At 45.5% G+C, this 20,511-nt stretch overlaps 2 protein-coding genes across 2 annotated transcripts in view; one reads left to right on the forward strand and one right to left on the reverse strand.

Moving 5' to 3' along the window:
• Nucleotides 1-20,511, reverse strand: part of LOC139574316 (neuronal acetylcholine receptor subunit alpha-7-like) — an 89,428-nt gene that overhangs the window by 37,060 nt on the left and 31,857 nt on the right. The window contains exon 3 of the mRNA XM_071398787.1: nucleotides 10,408-10,547. Coding sequence (XP_071254888.1) covers nucleotides 10,408-10,547 — 140 coding nt within the window. The remainder of the gene's footprint in view (nucleotides 1-10,407; nucleotides 10,548-20,511) is intronic.
• On the forward strand, nucleotides 6,485-8,128 carry LOC139574318 (kelch repeat and BTB domain-containing protein 13). Its single transcript, XM_071398789.1, has one exon. It carries the CDS (start codon nucleotides 6,622-6,624, stop codon nucleotides 8,050-8,052), a length of 1,431 nt encoding a protein of 476 aa, XP_071254890.1. The 5' UTR covers nucleotides 6,485-6,621; the 3' UTR covers nucleotides 8,053-8,128.

The following is a 20,511-nucleotide window of genomic DNA, read 5'->3' on the forward strand; positions in this document are numbered from 1 at the left end:
CCCAGGACTGGACCAGACCTCAACTAGACTTGACCAACTGACTGGACCAGACCTCAACTAGACCTGACCAACAGACTGGACCAGACCTCAACTAGACCTGACCAACAGACTGGACCAGACCTCAACTAGACTAGACCCCAGGACTGGACCAGACCTCAACGAGACCTGACCAACTGACTGGACCAAACTTCAACTAGACTAGACCCCAGGACTGGACCAGACCTCAACGAGACCTGACCAACAGACTGGACCAGACCTCAACGAGACCTGACCAACAGACTGGACCAGACCTCAACTAGACTAGACCCCAGGACTGGACCAGACCTCAACTAGACCTGACCAACAGACTGGACCAGACCTCAACTAGACTAGACCCCAGGACTGGACCAGACCTCAACGAGACCTGACCAACTGACTGGACCAGACCTCAACTAGACCTGACCAACAGACTGGACCAGACCTCAACTAGACTAGACCCCAGGACTGGACCTGACCTCAACGAGACCTGACCAACAGACTGGACCAGACCTCAACTAGACTAGACCCCAGGACTGGACCAGACCTCAACGAGACCTGACCAACTGACTGGACCAGACCTCAACTAGACCTGACCAACAGACTGGACCAGACCTCAACTAGACCTGACCAACAGACTGGACCAGACCTCAACTAGACCTGACCAACAGACTGGACCAGACCTCAACTACACCTGACCAACAGACTGGACCAGACCTCAACTAGACCTGACCAACAGACTGGACCAGACCTCAACTAGACCTGACCAACAGACTGGACCAGACCTCAACTAGACCTGACCAACAGACTGGACCAGACCTCAACTAGACTAGACCCCAGGACTGGACCAGACCTCAACTAGACTTGGCCAACAGACTGGACCAGATCTCAACTAGACAAGACCCCAGGACTGGACCAGACCTCAACTAGACTTGGCCAACAGACTGGACCAGACCTCAACTAGACCTGACCAACAGACTGGACCAAGAGAAAGGACCACACCAGCATACACACCACAGTTCCGGCCTGAGCCTGAACTAGATCACACCAAAGGAACCATAGCACATAGCACATAGCATCTCAGTGCAAGAGGCATCACTACAGTCCCTGGTTCAAATCCAGGCTGTATCACATCTGGCTGTGATTGGGAGTCCCATAGAGCGGCGCAAATTGGCCCAGTGCCGGTTTGGCCGGGTTAGGCTGTCATTGTAGATAAGAATTTGTTCTTAACTGACTTGCCTAGTTAATTAAATGAAGGTTACATTATTTTACATTTTTAAAGCTACAACCAGACCACAGAGCCAAAGCCAATACACACAACAACAAACATTTCAGAGCAAATGTAAAATCTCCCCTAGCCCTGAGGGGAACTGTGCATGCTCTCCTGGGCTACGCACGGCTCTATGCCCTCTCTGTTTCCTCTTCCTCTTTCCTCAGAGTCTGGTTGACGAATGGGATCAGAGATCTGGCTTTTGTAACAGCTATATTTAAAACACAAACAGTTTTGTTCTCTCTGTGTGTTTTACAGACTCTGGTTTCTACAGCTCTGAACAACTGACTGGCAGCCAAGGTGAAAAACACCACTGCCCCAGGGCCCGGGACAGAGAACAGAATATGGAGAAGGGAGAACACAAGCACACTCCTAATCTGCTAACACACCCGACACACTTTTAAGACTATATTTTGTACAATAACATGCTGAACACTTTTAATACTCCTTACACACTCCTAACACTCTTAACCATTGTCTTGACGCTGTTAACATGTGCACACAGATTCATTTAGATTTCAAAGATTATTAAATGAGCTGATGTGGCTGGAGAAGGTTGACTGAGAGTGGTGATGGGGCTGGAGCTGGTTGACTGAGAGTGGTGATGGGGATGGAGCAGGTTGACTGAGAGTGGTGATGGGGATGGAGCAGGTTGACTGAGAGTGGTGATAGGGAGGGGCTGGTTGACTGAGAGTGGTGATGGGGATGGAGCAGGTTGACTGAGAGTGGTGATGGGGTTGGAGCAGGTTGACTGAGAGTGGTGATGGGGATGGAGCAGGTTGACTGAGAGTGGTGATGGTGTTGGAGCAGGTTGACTGAGAGTGGTGATGGGGATGGAGCAGGTTGACTGAGAGTGGTGATGGGGATGGAGCAGGTTGACTGAGAGTGGTGATGGGGATGGAGCAGGTTGACTGAGATGGTGATGGGGATGGAGCAGGTTGACTGAAGGTGGTGATGGGGATGGAGCAGGTTGACTGAGGGAGCTGATGGGATGGAGCAGGTTGACTGAGAGTGGTGATGGGGATGGAGCAGGTTGACTGAGAGAGCTGATGTGGCTGGAGAAGGTTGACTGAGAGTGGTGATGGGGATGGAGCAGGTTGACTGAGAGTGGTGATGGGGTTGGAGCAGGTTGACTGAGAGTGGTGATGGGGATGGAGCAGGTTGACTGAGAGTGGTGATGGGGATGGAGCAGGTTGACTGAGAGTGGTGATGGGGATGGAGCAGGTTGACTGAGATGGTGATGGGGATGGAGCAGGTTGACTGAGAGTGGTGATGGGGATGGAGCAGGTTGACTGAGGGAGCTGATGGGATGGAGCAGGTTGACTGAGAGTGGTGATGGGGATGGAGCAGGTTGACTAAGAGAGCTGATGTGGCTGGAGCAGGTTGACTGAGAGTGGTGATGGGATGGAGCAGGTTGACTGAGAGTGGTGATGGGGATGGAGCAGGTTGACTGAGAGAGGTGATGGGGATGGAGCAGGTTGACCGAGAGAGGTGATGGGGATGAAGCAGGTTGACTGAGAGAGCTGATGGGATGGAGTAGGTTGACTGAGAGTGGTGATGGGATGGAGCAGGTTGACTGAGAGTGGTGATGGGGATGGAGCAGGTTGACTGAGAGTGGTGATGGGGATGGAGAAGGTTGACTGAGTGTGGTGATGGGATGGAGCAGGTTGACCGAGAGAGGTGATGGGGATGAAGCAGGTTGACTGAGAGAGCTGATGGGATGGAGCAGGTTGACAGAGATAGCTGATGGGATGGAGCAGGTTGACTGAGAGTGGTGATGGGGATGAAGCAGGTTGACTGAGAGAGCTGATGGGATGGAGTAAGTTGACTGAGAGTGGTGATGGCGATGGAGCTGGTTGACTGAGACAGAAGGAGATAAAGAGAGAGCGAGAGGAGTGGCTGTGTCCTGTTTAAATGAGAGAAACCCTCTCTGCATCATTAAACAGCATGGTAGAACAGAGGATTTGGCTACTGACCTTCTCCTAGAGATGTACTGTAACAAATATGCCTGGTGATTAAATGGACATTATAAAAATATGATTATATACCCTTCACAGGTCAATGTAGTCTCTCTCTCTCTGTGTGTGTGTGTGTGTGTGTGTGTGTGTGTGTGTGTGTGTGTGTGTGTGTGTGTGTGTGTGTGTGTGTGTGTGTGTGTTGGTGTTGGTGTTGGTGTGTGTGTGTGTGTGTGTGTGTGTGTGGTGTTGGTGTTGGTGTGTGTGTGTGTGTGTGTGTGTGTGTGTGTGTGTGTGTGTGTGTGTGTGTGTGTGTGTGTGTGTGTGTGTAAACGTCTGTCTGTCTATCCGCCTGTCTGGATATGAATGATAGGGATATTGAGGACCTAATGACCAGAACATATGGATTAGACAGCCTACTATAGGGTGGTGATGTGTCCATGTGTCAGTCTCAGCATGGGTCTGTTCTGACTGTGAGAGGATGTAATGGTGGTGCAATATTCCATCAGTGTTTCTCTGCACAGTACACACGCACGCACGCACACACACACACACGCGCGCGCACACACACACACACACACACACACACACACATATACACACACACACAGCAAAGGGGAAAGTGTGACAGAGTTTCGAGATCCTTGCTAAAGCAAAAAATATGCTGCATTAGCATCCCTCTGGTGAGACTCTCTTTCTCGCACACACCAGGGTTTTTGTTAGCCGGTAATAGCTGGCTTTTGGCCAATACCAAAAATTAAAAGCCGATAAATAAAATTGTCACCGGCCAATTGTCTAAATTAAAAAATGTAAAAATCCTATTCACTGATGGAAATACCAGTTGATGGAAATACATTTCACCAATCATGCTTATCGGTCTATAGTTTAAATTGCATAATTTAGTGGAATTAAATTGGTGCGTGTATATTCGTTATTGATTGTACTTGCGCATGCGCACAGCATACAGATGCAGAGCATACAGAAAATCCGCGCATTTATAAGCCATTGCCCTACAATTCTAAATGCAATTGTGAGTTAAATAAAGTTTTTGGGCCACGATTAAAAATAGATACTATTTTTATTTCTCAACTGGTAATTGAAGCGCACTTCCCATTTGCCATTTAAATGCATAGGCAATGAAGGCAGGCTTCATCAACGCATCACAAACCAATTTGAAATGAGCTGGAGGCAGTATGCATTTTGAAAATATATACTTAAGTGTTTGAAACCCTGAACACTTTACTACATATTATGAGGCATGTTTTACCTTGCTTCAAAGTAGCCTAGGCAAAATCCCACCATATCCGTGGAGGCAATAACTTTATAAAGACTTCCATATGCCATTGAAACCAGTAACCTATTTCTCTATTGGTTTTCAACTTTCTTTCATTGTCCGGTAGCCAAAAGCACTTTCGCCTGTCCCCTACTGCCTTGAGCGCATTTTTGTGCTAATAATGTTAATAAATAATAGTTTATCTACATTTTAAGCTAAACATTGTGATTTGTTGCATCAAACTCATTACTTTTTAAAAATGTTCTTTATGTAGCCTAGGACAGAGGACAGACGCACTACTGAGGAAGAGCTACACACTTCAGCACTCGGCGAACCCGTTCTGTGAGCTTGTGTGGCCTACCACTTCACGGCTGAGCTGTTGTTGCTCCAAGATGCTCCACAATAACAGCAGTTACAGTTGACTGGGGCAGCTCTAGCAAGACAGAAATTTGACGAACTGACTTGTTGGAAAGGTGGTATCCTATGACAGTGCCACGTTGAAAGTTACTGAGCTCTTCAGTAAGGCCGTTTTACTGCCAATGTTTGTCTACGGAGATTGCATGGCTCTGTGCAAAATTTGATACACCTGTCAGCAACGGGTGTGGCTGAAATAGCTGACGCCACTAATTTGAAGGGGTGTCCACATACTCTTCTATATACAGTACAGTGTACTTCCATTCATTGTTCAACTGGTACTGGGGGACCTTCAGATGAGTCTTGTGAGGCCTGTTGGCAAAACAACCAACATGTACGTGTTCGTGAGAGTCTCACCTTTCCACAGAGGGGTCATATTAGTATGAGTCCCAAGACGCTTGTGAGAAGATACAATCTCGGGATGTCTCATGGTCTGACAAACACCGCTCTATCTCTGTCACCTTTCACCGCAGATGCGGAAGTGCAACATCCCCGGATGTGGTGGATTGAGACGCATCCGACGCAAAAAAACAGATGTATCGATTTTTATAAGATTTGTGTAATTATGCTAATTGAATTTCCTTAATTCTCAACTCAATTGAGCGAACAACAGTAGGCCTATAGTTTATTGGCACCAGCGGAGTGCATCGGCCATATTCCCGATGAGTGTGCACTGAGCATATTCACTCTTTATCATTGTTGGCCCAGTGCCACTTCAAAGTTTGTTTTGGGACAATAATTTCCTCCTCCAGTGGACGTCGTTTTCTATTTGTGTCTCCCCTTCTCGCAGGCCTATTATATGGACAGCTTCGTTTTCATATGTCTGTTTGTCAGTGTCAGCAGAGTAGGCTACCCTGTAATTTCTCAAAATATAAAAAGATTCTGCTAATATCTCCAGTCATATAAAGTGTAGTAGAATTGCATGAAATGTGTTTATAAAAGGCCACATTTTTCCCCTTGCAAAGAAGGAAGCAACGTATCTGATATAGCCTATATATAGCCTAGGCCTCTACGGCTATACTCGTTCAGCCATGCACTGAACAGTCTTTTTAGCAAACAGTGATTGAGTTACAGTATATTAACAGCCTAAATTATGACTATCCAATCTACTCATCACATTACGAATAGTAGCCTATCTTACAGTAGTCTGCAAATGGCTGGAAATGCGATGATGCATGGAATGCTTTATTATAAAGGTTCGTTTTTATGGTGAAAATTAGCTTCCTCAAACTTCAATTAGAGTTGTTAGCATAATAACAGTCATTTTTATATAATGCAACACTTTATTTGACCATATTGTTATTGTCTTCATCATTTATAGTAATAGCAGTTTGTAATGTTGGTAGATAAGCAGTAGCAGTAAAAATAATAATTTCTGTTTGTACCTACTTCATTATTCATGACGTAGTCAATGGAGGGCTTCCTATGACTTTCAACTGCAGCCTGTTGTAATGTCGCTTAGATGTCAACAGTTTCCCTTCCTATCAGAGGCTAGTGAGCGGTGCTGTTGCTATCTTTAGCACCATTCTATTTTCAGAGCAGGCAGAGAGGCGGCAATACAACTCTGCACACTCATAGCACACCTTGAAATATCATCAAGCCTGGGGAAAACCTTGTCAGTCCTAGCCTGTGTCACTTTGCAATAGTGTATTGTCACCAGGAACAAGGTTGAGGTAGAGGAACCTCAGAATGAGATGGAGGCCTCCCGAAGCCAGGGACTCGAAAGAGCTGCCGAAGCCCAAAGTGAGAGCCCCAAGCTGGGGGAGGGAGTGCAGCAGGCAGGCTTTCTGAGGATAAGGGTGGAGGGGAGCGTTTTAACTGTGGACCGGGCTTTGCTGGAGCAGTGCAGTGAGTACTTCCGCGCGCTCTTCCGGTCTGGCATGAGGGAGAGCCAGGAGGATGAGCTGCATCTAAAAGGAGGAGTGCATGCACGGGGTTTCCTGATCGCTTTGGCAGTGTGCAGGGGCGAGAAACTTTCTCTACAGGACCCGGATGAACTAATAGAGGCCGTGGAATGTGCTGCCTTTCTCCAGGTGGCGTCACTGTCCCAGCACCTCTGTGATATCATTGACTCTGACAACTGCCTCCTGCTCTACCATGCGGCGACCATCTTTGGTCTACCCAACCTGTTCCACTGTGCTGCCCTGTTCCTCTGCGACGCCTATAGTGACCTGAAGGGGGAGGCAACAAGCACGCTACCAGAGGAGTTGGTACGGTATGCAGAGTCTTTGTCGCCAGCATCTTTCGTCGCTTTGGGAACCCACTCACCCTCTATGGAGCTGCTGAAGGACTCCTTTAGGAACGTGTGTTACCTGGACGAGGTGGAGGGAGAGTGGAGGCACCTAACAGACCTCCCCACTCACGCCAGCACCTCCATGGCGGGCGTCGCCGTCCTGGACAACCGGCTGTATGTGGTGGGGGGTATTTACGGCTATGGCAAAGGCACGGTGGACGGCGGCTTCTGCTACGACCCAGGGACGAGTACGTGGAGCGTGCTTCCTGGACCCCAACAGCCCCGTGCCGACTTCACCCTTCTGGGGCACGAGGGGAAGTTGTACGCCATCGGTGGTGAGCACCAGAAAATAACCATGTCCTCCGCCGAGGCTTATGATGTAGCCACAGGAGAATGGGCGTTCGTGCAGTCCGCACCACGGCCTGTGGCAGCTGTGGCATGCGCCATCGCCCGAAGGCGGATGTTTGTGTGTTTCTGGAGGCCGCCAGACACCACGGATATCTACGAGTACATCCCGGCGAAGGACGAGTGGATGTTAGCCACCACGATGATTAGGCCGCAGAGCTACGGACACTGTATGGTGGCCCACAGGGACAATTTGTATGTGATGCGCAATGGGCCCTCGGACGACTTCCTACGCTGCCTCATGGACCGTTACAACATCACCACGGGACAGTGGACCGCCATACCAGGAAGTTACATCAACACTAAGGGAGCGCTGTTTACCGCCATGGTCAGGGGTGACTCTGTGTTCACGGTCAAACACATGCTAACTCTGGAGTATACCATTGCTGGGGACACATGGAAACCCCGTAGGGAGACGAAGAAAGGCTTTCCCAAGAGTGGCTCACTATGGACATGCTTACTGAGGCTTCCCAAGGCTGGCCTGTAATGGTGTACACTGATAGAGCTGTACTACGGTGCTTGGGGGGGTGGGTGTTACTGTATTAAAGTACAGGTTAACTTCAGCCACCTCTCCCCTGTCTCTGTTCAGTCACAACACACAACATTGTTGCATGGTGTCAGAAGTGAACAGTAGCACGGCCCAGTTAAACCCCAGGAGGTAGATGGAGGAAAAACGACAGAGAAAAGAGAATTAAGTAATTTGTGGAAAACCTCTTAGAACCCTGAAATACCCTTAAAAAAATGTATGAGAGAAAACAAGCATAGAATATTGTACTAGAAAACAAGCCCAGAATATTGTGCTCAAAAGTATGCATAATAAAGAGAAAATTAATAGATTTCATTCAGTCTAGTCAAATTACAAATCAGAACCACAGGTGCTGCATCTGTATGAATATACAGTATGGTCTAGGTCCAGGACAAGTATTTTCACATGGCTAGCAACTACAGCAATAAGGTGAAGACATGCACATACACACTCACACACATAGACTAATACTCACACACCCACACACACACACACACACACACACACACACACACACACACACACACACACACACACACACACACACACACACACACACACACACACACACACACACACACACACACACACACACACACACACACTCTCCATAGAGGCCATCCAGCCACCAAAACAGCTCCAAAACCACAGCAGCAGCAGCTGTTGCTAATCAGAAACCGTGCTCTGTGTGTGTGTGTGTCTGTCTGTCTGGGACAGACACACACACACACAAATTTTGTGCACAAATATGTTTACATCCCTGTTAGTGAGCATTTTATCCTTTGTCAAGTTAATCCATCCACCTGACAGGTGTGACATATCAAGAAGCTGATTAAACAGCATGATCATTATTACACAGCTGCACCCTGTGCTGGGGACCGTAAAATGCCACTCTAAAATCTGCAGTTTTGTCACACAATTCCACCGATGTCTCAAGTATTAAGGGAGCGTGCAATTGGAATGCTGACTGCAGGAATATCCACCAGAGCTGTTGCCAGATAATTGAATGTTCATTTCTCTACCATAAGCCAACATCATTTTAAAGAATTTGGCAGTATGTCCAACTGGCATCACAACCGCAGACCACGTGTAACCACACTAGCCCAGGATCTCCACATCCGGCTTCTTCACCTGCGGGATCGCTGGCTCCCAAGTGGGTGGGCCTATGCCCTCCCAGGCCCACTCATGGCTGCACCCCTGCCCATTCATGGGAAACCCATAGATTAGGGCCTAATGAATTTATTTAAATTGACTGATTTCCTTATATTAACTGTAACTCAAATCTTTGAAATTGTTGCATGTTGCATCTTATATTTTTGTTCAGTATAGTTTAGCCTACTCAAACACGCGGGTCAAACAAAGAGGGATGCTATATTAGATAACTGGCTATGACTAACCAACACTGGACCTCTTCCAAGTAAATGTAAGCTTTTGGTTTTATAAATGTATTGCCACCGGGGCCCACTGGTGTAACTGCTAAACTGATTGCTGCTGACTACAGTCTACTGCATGATTGTAGCGGGTTTAATAACACGTTAGTTCTAGTAGCTATGTTGACTATGACATGACAAGTCTGTGGGCTGTGTGAAACGGTTAGCAGTCATGATAAGGTTTGGCTTGGAAAGGTTTTCTCGCCTGATGTGTTGTGCACCGAAGTCCACAAGCGAAGGGAAAAGGTGAGAGGAGAGAACGTAGATAGATGTGAGAAGGAAATATATATACAACGAGCTGTTTGTACAGTATGTGTCTGGTATGAAAGTGAACTGTGTTTGCGTGTGATCAGGGATGTATTTATTGCGCTGATTCTGTTGAAAAACATTTCTTAAACGGAAGAAAACGGAACGAAACGGTGATAAACATACCTGAATTTGTCCAATAGAAACTCTCTGTTGGACTAATGATTACACCCTTGATCGGCTAGATGCAGGAAAGAATGTGTAAGGCGGTATTGAATGTGTCACTGTCTGTCACCTTGATTACTCAAAATTCTCCCGACCTGTGCACCTACGTTATACATTTTAATTCGTAAGTCTAGGTTGGAGCAACCTCATGATGGGTACAGGGCAAATTCTAGTATCATGTAGTATCCTAAACCTATCAATGTTACATTGAGCTGGGTGAATGGAATATGTATGGAAGTCATCCAATATGCTGTAATAGAAATAAGGCCATGCTCATTAAAAAAATGATCATCCTACATCCTACCTCATCTTAAACAGCAACGACCGCCATTGCTCCACACACATAAACAAGTAGCTAACACAGTGATGCCCCCCCGCCCCCCTCACGCACACACACACACACTCCCTCCCTCACCACGTCTATGATCTGCAGCAGAGTCATTCCCAGCTCCACCAGAAGAGGAGAGGAGTCGTTGATCACTGGTCTCTCCAGACGATTGTAGTTGGCCATCAGCTCCTTGTACAGTCTGCGCTGGTGCTCCCCCTGTAGGGACCCTGGGGTACAGCAAGTCAGCGTTCATGTTAGTAAAGAGAGAGAAAATGTCTCTTCTGTAGCTATTATTCTCTCAGTCAGTTAGCTGGGTGGGAGGGGGTCAGTGGTGATTAAGATAATGTGTTTGCTGGCCCATCTCTCATCCCCTTATCTCTTCTCCTCTCTTCTCTCATCCTTTCCTCCTTCTCTCCCACTGATCCTATTAAGATCCAGCACTAAAGCTGAGGCCAGAGGAGAGAAGATACACCACTGATCAGTTAAGGACGAGGGACATTAAACACACAGACATCACAGTTGTGTTAGTCTATAGCCAACTGGCACCAGAACAGACTGTTCCTTAATTGATCCTAAAAGTGGGTTTGTTCAGAGCTACGGCTGAACAGATGCATGACCTAAATGTGTTCTCTTCATACGTGAGGAAGAAAGCAATACATAAATGTTCACACAGTGGTTATAAGAAAATACTCAGTCCAGTCCTAAAAAAGGGTTCCAAAAGGGTTATTCGGCTGTCCCCATAGGAGAACCCGTTTTGGCTCCAGGTAGAACCCTTTTGGGTTAAATGTGGAAACCTTTTGGGTTAAATGTAGAACCCTTTTGGGTTAAATGTAGAACCATTTTGGGTTAAATGTTGAACCCTCTTTGGAAAGGGTTTTACATGAAATTCAAAAGGGTTCTACCTGCAACAAAAAAAGGTTCTTCAAAGGGTTCTCTTTTGGGGACAACCAAAGAACCCTTTTAGGTTCTAGATAGCACTTTTTTCTAAGTCTATAGCCACTGTTATGGGTTTGTTTCATAGAGGACTGTATAGAATACAGATAGAGACAAGCAGATGTAGTCTACAGTACATGTTGGTTTGGTATTCAAACATCTCGCCCCCTTGCACAGCCAACCCCAGACGGGGAAAACTGTGGAAGACAAGCACTGCTGTTCACATCATTCACACACACACAGACAGACAGACAGACAGACAGACAGACACAGACAGACAGACAGACAGACAGACAGACAGACAGCACTAACAGACAGACAGACAGCACTGACAGACAGACAGACACCACTGACAGACACCACTGACAGACACCACTGACAGACACCACTGACAGTCTCATATGCATATAAAAGAGAAACAGAGAAAGCAGGGAGGGTTAGCAAGGGAATGCAGGGAGACAGGTACAGTGCATGGAAAAGAGCAAGAATAGAGAGAGAAAGAAGATAGAGACGTATCTCTGTAGCAGTGTGTTGCTGATGAGGTCCATTAGGGCCATAATGAGGTGAGTTATAGCAGGACAGGACTCTACTGGAGGTCAGAAAGAGAGAGAGACAGAGAGAGAGAGAGAGAGAGAGAGAGAGAGAGAGAGAGAGAGAGAGAGAGAGAGAGAGAGAGAGAGAGAGAGAGAGAGAGAGAGAGAGAGAGAGAGAGAGAGAGAGAGAGAGTGAGAGAGAGAGAGAGAGAGAGAGAGAGAGAGAGAGAGAGAGAGAGAGAGAGAGAGAGAGGGAGAGAGAGAGAGAGAGAGAGAGAGAAAGGGAGAGAGAGAGAGAGAGAAAGGGAGAGATGTATCTCTGTCCCAGCGTGTTGCTGACGAGGTCCATTAGGGCCATAATGAGGTGAGTTATAGCTGGTCATGACTCTACTGGAGGTTAGAGAAAGAGAGAGAGGAGAAGGAGAGAGAGAGAGAGAAGGAGAGAGAGAGAGGAGAAGGAGAGAGAGTGAGAGAGGAGAAGGAGGAGAAGGAGAGAGAGAGAGAGAGGAGAAGGAGAGAGAGAGAGAGAGAGGAGAAGGAGAGAGAGAGAGAGAGAGGAGAAGGAGAGAGAGAGAGAGAGAGAGAGGAGAAGGAGAGAGAGAGAGAGGAGAAGGAGAGAGAGCGAGAGAGAGAGAGGAGAAGGAGAGAGAGAGAGGAGAAGGAGAGAGAGAGAGAGGAGAAGGAGAGAGAGAGAGAGGAGAAGGAGAGAGAGCGAGAGAGAGAGAGGAGAAGGAGAGAGAGAGAGAGGAGAAGGAGAGAGAGAGAGGAGAAGGAGAGAGAGAGAGAGAGAGAGAGAGAGGAGGAGAGAGAGAGAGGAGAGAAGGAGAGAGAGCGAGAGGATAAACCTGAATGCTGCAGCACTTAGCCACTTATTCATCGAGACATTAATCTATACAACACACGTGTACTATATTAAAACATATATAGTACTGTCACGGATCCCTCCGGAACTTTCAATACGCACACCTGTCCCCTATTCCCACTGATTGTATTTGTATATATATGTGCCCTTTGGTTTCCATTGGGTGGCCGATTATTGTTTGTGTGAGTACCTGTGAGTACCTGTGCTGTGTGTTTTGGGCTTTCATGCCCTTGTGGTTTGAGCAGATGAATCCGGGTCTCGTCCCGTGTGTTATTTATTCGAGGTACTCCTCGCTCTTTTGTTTGGGTTTCAATCCTGTGTTTTTGTATAGTGTTTGTTTGGTCTTTGTCCCCGTGCCCTTACACGGCACGCCGTAATTTGGGTGAAATAAAACCCATATTATGCATTCCTGCGTCTGTCTCCCGAATCTCTTCATACCAATGTGACGAGTACATACATACAGTGCATTCGGAAAGTATTCAGACCCCTTCCCTTTTTACACATTTTGTAACATTGCAGCCTTATTCTAAAATGGATTTATAAAAAATCATTAACCTTCAAAGCTAAAACAGTTTAAGACATTTCTGCAAATTTATGAAAAATAATAACAAACAGAACTACCTTACTTACATAAGTATTTAGACTCTTTGCTATGAGACTCGAAATTGAGCTCAGGTGCATCCTGTTTCCACTGATCATCCTTGAGATGTTTCTACAACTTGATTGGAGTCCACCTGTGGTAAATTAAATTGATTGGACATGATTTGGAAAGGCACACACCTATCTATATAAGGTCCCACAGTTGAAAGTGCATGTCAGAGCAAAAACCAAGCCATGAGGTCGAAGGAATTGTCCGTAGAGCTCAGAGACAGGATTGTGTCGAGGCACAGATCTGGGGAAGAGTAGCAAAATATTTCTGCAGCATTGAAGGTCCCCATGAACACAGTGGCCTCCATCATTCTTAAATGGAAGAAGTTTGGAACCACCAAGACTCTTCCTAGATCTGGTTGCCCGGCCAAACTGAGCAATCGGGGGCCAAGAACCCAATGGTCACTCTGACAGACCTCTGGAGTTCCTCAGTGGAGATGGGAGAACCTTCCAGAAGGACAACCATCTCTGCAGCACTCTGCCAATCAGGCCTTTATGGTAGAGTGGCCATACGGAAGCCACTCCTCAGTAAAAGGCACATGATAGCCTGCTTGGAGTTTGCCAAAAGGCACCTAAGGACTCATACCATAAGAAACAAGATTCTCTGGTCTGATGAAACCAAGATTGAACACTTTGGCCTGAATGCCAAGCGTCACATCTGGGGGAAACTGGCACCATCCATACGGTGAAGCATCGTGGTGGTAGCATCATGCTGTGGGGATGTTTTTCAGCAGCAGGGACTGGGAGACTAGTCAGGATCGAGGGAAAGATGAATGGAGCAATGTACAGAGAAATCCTTGATGAAAACCTGCTCCAGAGCACTCAGGACTTCAGACTGGGGCGAAGCTTCACCTTCCAACTGGACAACGACCCTAAGCACACAACCAAGACAACACAGGAGTGGCTTCTGGACAAGTCTCTGAATGTCCTTGAATAGCCCAGCCAGAGCCCGGACTTGAACCCGATTTAACATCTCTGGAGAGACCTGGAAATAGCTCTGCTATAGCTGGGCTATCCATATTCACATCAATGCATACAACGTGTGTACTTATATACAGTAACTATTAGCAATACAGCACCTAATGTATAACACATAGGCCTATGGGTTCTGAAAAGGTGTTGAGATGTCATCTACATACTGTACATCCACATTTGTCCACAATGCACATCAATGTATCTGCATGTCTCCTGCACACTCTGCAGCCATGCAGAAACTAGAGCCTTCACTTTCCCTCTTTCATGTTTTATTCCTCTCTGATATGCAAAGCGGGGAATATATACACTAGAGGTGTATCGGCATGGCCGATTAATTAGGGCCGATTTCAAGTTTTCATAACAATTGGTAATCAGCATTTTTGGATGCCGATTATGGACAATTATATTGCATTCCACGAGGAGACTGTGTGGCAGGCTGACTACCTGTTACGTAAATGCAGCAAGGAACCAAGGTAAGTTGCTAGCTAGCATTAAACTTATCTTATAAAAAACAATCAATCTTAACATAATCCCTAGTTAACTACACATGGTTGATGATATTACTAGTTTAACTAGCTTGTCCTGTGTTGCAAATAATCAATGCGGTGCCTGTTAATTTATCATCGAATCACATACCTTCTCTGCTATGCAATCTGGTTTCAGAGCTGGTCATGGGTGCCCCCCCGCCACGCTCAAGGTCCTAAACGATATCATAACCGCCATCGATAAGAGACATTACTGTGCAGCCGTATTCATCGACCTGGCTAAGGCTTTCTACTCTGTCAATCACAACATTCTTATTGGCAGACTCAACAGCCTTGGTTTCTCAAATGATTGCCTCGCTTGGTTCACCAACTACTTCTCTGATAGAGTTCAGCGTGTCAAATCGGAGGGCCTGTTGTCCGGACCTCTGGCAGTCTCTATGGGGGTACCACAGGGTTAAATTCTCGGGCAGACTCTTTTCTAAGTATACATCAATGACGTCGCTCTTGATGCTGGTGATTCTTTGATCCACCTCTACGCAGATGACACCATTCTGTATACTTCTGGCCCTTCTTTGGACACTGTGTTAACTAACCTCCAGACGAGCTTCAATGCCATACAACTCTCCTTCCGTGGCCTCCAACTGCTCTTAAAGTAAAACTAAATGCATGCTCTTCAACCGATCGCTGCCCACACCTGCCCGCCCGTCCAGCATCACTGCTCTGGACGGTTCTGACTTAGAATATGTAGACAACTACAAATACCTAGGTATCTGGTTAGACAGTAAACTCTCCTTCCAGACTCCAATCCAATCCAAAATTAAATCTAGAATCGGCATCCTATTTCGCAACAAAGCATCATTCACTCATGCTGCCAAACATACCCTTGTAAAACTGACCATCCTACCGATCCTCGACTTCGGCGATGTCATTTACAAAATAGCCTCCAACACTCTACTCAACAAATTGGATGCAGTCTATCACAGTGCCATCCATTTTGTCACCAAAGCCCCATATACTACCCACCACTGCGACCTGTACGCTCTCGTTGGCTGGACCTCGCTTCATACTCGTCGCCAAACCCACTGGCTCACTGGTCACCATAGCAGCACCCATCCGTAGCACACGCTCCAGCAGGTATATCTCACTGGTCACCCCCAAAGCCAATTCTTCCTTTGGCCGCCTCTCCTTCCAGTTCTCTGCTGCCAATGACTGGAACGAACTGCAAAAATCACTACAGTTGGAGACTCTTACCTCCCTCACTAGCTTTAAGCACCAGCTGTCAGAACAGTTCACAGATCACTGCACCTGTACATAGCCCATCTGTAAATAGCCCATCCAATCTACCTCATCCCCATACTGTAGTTATTTATTTATCTTGCTCCTTTGCACCCCAGTATCTCTACTTGCACATTAATCTTCTGCACATTCTACCATTCCAGTGTTTAATTGCTATATTGTAATTACTTAGCCACCATGGCCTATTTATTGCCTTACCTCCCGTATCCTACCTCATTTGCACATGCTGTATATAGACTTTTCTACTGTATTATTGATTGTATGTTTGTTTATTCCATGTGTAACTCTGTGTCGTTGTATGTGTCGAACTGCTTCGCTTTATCTTGGCCAGGTCACAGTTGCAAATGAGAACTTGTTCTCACCTAGTCTACCTGGTTACATAAAGGTGAAATTTAAAAAAAATTAAACTTTGCCAAATGATGTTTTAACAAAAGCGCATTCGCAAAAAAGCACAATCATTGTACGAATGTACCTAACCATAAACACCAATGCCTTTCTTAAAATCTTCTTAAAATCAATGCCTTTCAATACACAGAAGTATAGTTTTTGAAACCTGCATACAGTGGGGAGAACAAGTATTTGATACACTGCCGATTTTGCAGGTTTTCCTACTTACAAAGCATGTAGAGGTCTGTAATTTTTATCATAGGTACACTTCAACTGTGAGAGACGGAATCTAAAACAAAAATCCAGAAAATCACATTGTATGATTTTTAAGTAATTAATTTGCATTTTATTGCATGACATAAGTATTTCATACATCAGAAAAGCAGAACTTAATATTTGGTACAGAAACCTTTGTTTGCAATTACAGAGATCATACGTTTCCTGTAGTTCTTGACCAGGTTTGCACACACTGCAGCAGGGATTTTGGCCCACTCCTCCATACAGACCTTCTCCAGATCCTTCAGGTTTCGGGGATGTCACTGGGCAATACGGACTTTCAGCTCCCTCCAAAGATGTTCTATTGGGTTCAGGTCTGGAGACTGGCTAGGCCACTCCAGGACCTTGAGATGCTTCTTACGGAGCCACTCCTTAGTTGCCCTGGCTGTGTGTTTCGGGTCGTTGTCATGCTGGAAGACCCAGCCACGACCCATCTTCAATGCTCTTACTGAGGGAAGGAGGTTGTTGGCCAAGATCTCGCGATACATGGCCCCATCCATCCTCCCCTCAATACGGTGCAGTCGTCCTGTCCCCTTTGCAGAAAAGCATCCCCAAAGAATGATGTTTCCACCTCCATGCTTCACGGTTGGGATGGTGTTCTTGGGGTTGTACTCCTCCTTCTTCTTCTTCCAAACACGGCAAGTGGAGTTTAGACCAAAAAGCTCTATTTTTGTCTCATCAGACCACATGACCTTCTCCCATTCCTCCTCTGAATCATCCAGATGGTCATTGGCAAACTTCAGACGGGCCTGGACATGAGCTGGCTTGGGCAGGAGACCTTGCGTGCGCTGCAGGATTTTAATCCATGACGGCGTAGTGTGTTACTAATGGTTTTCTTTGAGACTGTGGTCCCAGCTCTCTTCAGGTCATTGACCAGGTCCTGCCGTGTAGTTCTGGGCTGATCCCTCACCTTCCTCATGATCATTGATGCCCCACGAGGTGAGATCTTGCATGGAGCCCCAGACCGAGGGTGATTGACCGTCATCTTGAACTTCTTCCATTTTCTAATAATTGCGCCAACAGTTGTTGCCTTCTCACCAAGCTGCTTGCCTATTGTCCTGTAGCCCATCCCAGCCTTGTGCAGGTCTACAATTCTATCCCTGATGTCCTTACACAGCTCTCTGGTCTTGGCCATTGTGGAGAGGTTGGAGTCTGTTTGATTGAGTGTGTGGACAGGTGTCTTTTATACAGGTAACGAGTTCAAACAGGTGCAGTTAATACAGGTAATGAGTGGAGAACAGGAGGGCTTCTTAAAGAAAAACTAACAGGTCTGTGAGAGCCGGAATTCTTACTGGTTGGTAGGTGATCAAATACTTATGTCATGCAATAAAATGCAAATTAATTACTTAAAAATCATACAATGTGATTTTCTGGATTTTTGTTTTAGATTCCGTCTCTCACAGTTGAAGTGTACCTATGATAAAAATTACAGACCTCTACATGCTTTGTAAGTAGGAAAACCTGCAAAATCGGCAGTGTATCAAATACTTGTTCTCCCCACTGTATTTAGTGAAAATAAATTAATGTTAGCAGGCAATATTAACTAGGGAAATTGTGTCACTTCTCTTGCATTCATTGCATGCAGAGTCAGGGTATATGGAACAGTTTGAACCGCCTGGCTCATTGCGAACTAATTTGACAGAATTTTACATAATTATGACATAGCATTGAAGGTTGTGCAATGTAACAGCAATATTTAGACTTAGGGTTGCCACCCGTTCGATAAAATACGGAACGGTTCCGTATTTCACTGAAAGAATAAACGTTTCCAGATTTGACCATATTAATGACCAGAGGCTCATATTTCTGTGTTTATTATATTATAATTAAGTCTATGATTTGATATTTGATTGAGTGGTGGTAGGCAGCAGCAGGCTCATAAGCATTCATTCAAACTTTACTGCGTTTGCCAGCAGCTCTTAGCAATGCTTGATTCACAGCGCTGTTTATGACTTCAAGCCTATCAACACCTGAGATTAAACTGGCAATACTAAAAGTGCCTATTAGAATATCCAATAGTCGAAGGTATATGAAATACAAATGGTATAGAGAGAAATAATCGACGCGTCATAATTCCTATAATAACTACAACCTAAAACTATATATATATATATATATATATATATATATATATATATATATATATATATATAAAAATCGTCCGATTAATCGTTATCAGCTTTTTTTGGCCCTCCAATAATCTGTATTGGTGTTGAAAAATCATAATCGGTCAACCTCTAATATACACACACCTAAACTAATAAGGTGAAAAACTCACTCTGTGTGCGTCCAAAATGGCACCCTAGTTATTCCTTATATAGTGCGCTACTTTTGATCAGAGCCCTTTGTGTGTTTATGGAGTCACCATGGGCCCTGGTAAAATAGGGAATAGGGCGACATTTGAGACGCACCCTCTCACACTCCAAGATCTCACAGAGGAAAGCCTTGTGAAGATGTGGTTATATGACTTACAGGCTGGGATGTGGTAATCTAATGAAACATATTACACAAACTTGAATTCCCAAACAAAATATCAGTATGGTGTAACACAGTTTACACCAGAAATCTGTAAGGCTACTCTATGAGCTTGTTTTCTTTAAAGAGCCATGAGAAGCAGAGAGGCTGAGGCTTCATCTAGCAGACACCGCATGGTACCCAATCAAACACAAAGAGATGAAAGGAAGGAACACAGAAAGTCATGTCTCAGATAACATCTGTGAGGATCTCTCTCTGCATCTTCTCAATCTCTCCATTTTTTACCTCACCCCCCCACTCTCTCACCATCTCCCTCTTTCTCTTCATCTCTCCCTCTCCATCCCCCAATAAAACAGTGTGATAACATAAGCTACTCATTAAAGCTCTTCTGTTACATGACTGCCGGGAGGATTGTAGCGGCTCCTTGACTGACAAAGAGATAGTCATCTCTGATTGGTTCTGGTTGGTTTTGAAGTGAGTTTGTGTGTTTATGGAGTCACAATCGACATACAACACACACTCACAAAACACACACACACTCTCCTGATATGCATCTTCTCTTCATTCCATTAGAAAACCGGCATCTCTGTGGTCTCAGTGTCTGTCACACACGCTCACACACACACTCACACACGGGAGGAGATTTAAATGGCAAAGACCTTTCCTGTTATTAACCAGGGATTCGATAGACCTCCCTTAAACCTCTCTTGAGCCTACCGAAGGAAAGGTGGGGAGGAGTGTTTTAACGGATAGAGTATCTCTCTGCCTCTTTCTATCAGTCTCTGTTTGTGAGACCACCTGCAACTAACCGTGAGACAAACTTCTGTGTTTAACAATTAAAACAGTCAATTTAAGCTACAAAGCGTAAAAATACCTACTTTGTTTTCCCTCTTAATTGTAGAGTATTTATTCATGTTGTGACTGGTAAACAGGGAGTGCAGTGTTTAAACTGTGTTGTGGTTCATGCGAACCTATTTGATTGTCCCGGGGAGGATAATTGGTAACATTGGAATGTGTAACTTAAGGCACGGTTTAGCACCTTGATTGAGATGTTTTCATACAGTAATATGTATGTTTATGGCCTGAAAATGCGTGTCGTGTTATTCATGCCTTTATGAGGTTAATTAATAAATAGGTATAATGTAACGTTCTATTGGTGAAGTGCATTATTGGTAAAACCAGGCACGTGCACAGATAGAGCACTAGAAGAAGCAGAGAAAGATGGTGGACGCGGATGTTCTGCTTGAAACTGATGGCATGTCGGGTGGAGATGAGAACACAGAGAGTGAGATTAAAAGTGGGATACAGCGGTGAAAAAGAA

This window comes from Salvelinus alpinus, chromosome 4 (genome assembly GCF_045679555.1).
Source record: "Salvelinus alpinus chromosome 4, SLU_Salpinus.1, whole genome shotgun sequence".
Classification (NCBI taxonomy): Eukaryota; Metazoa; Chordata; class Actinopteri; order Salmoniformes; family Salmonidae; genus Salvelinus; species Salvelinus alpinus.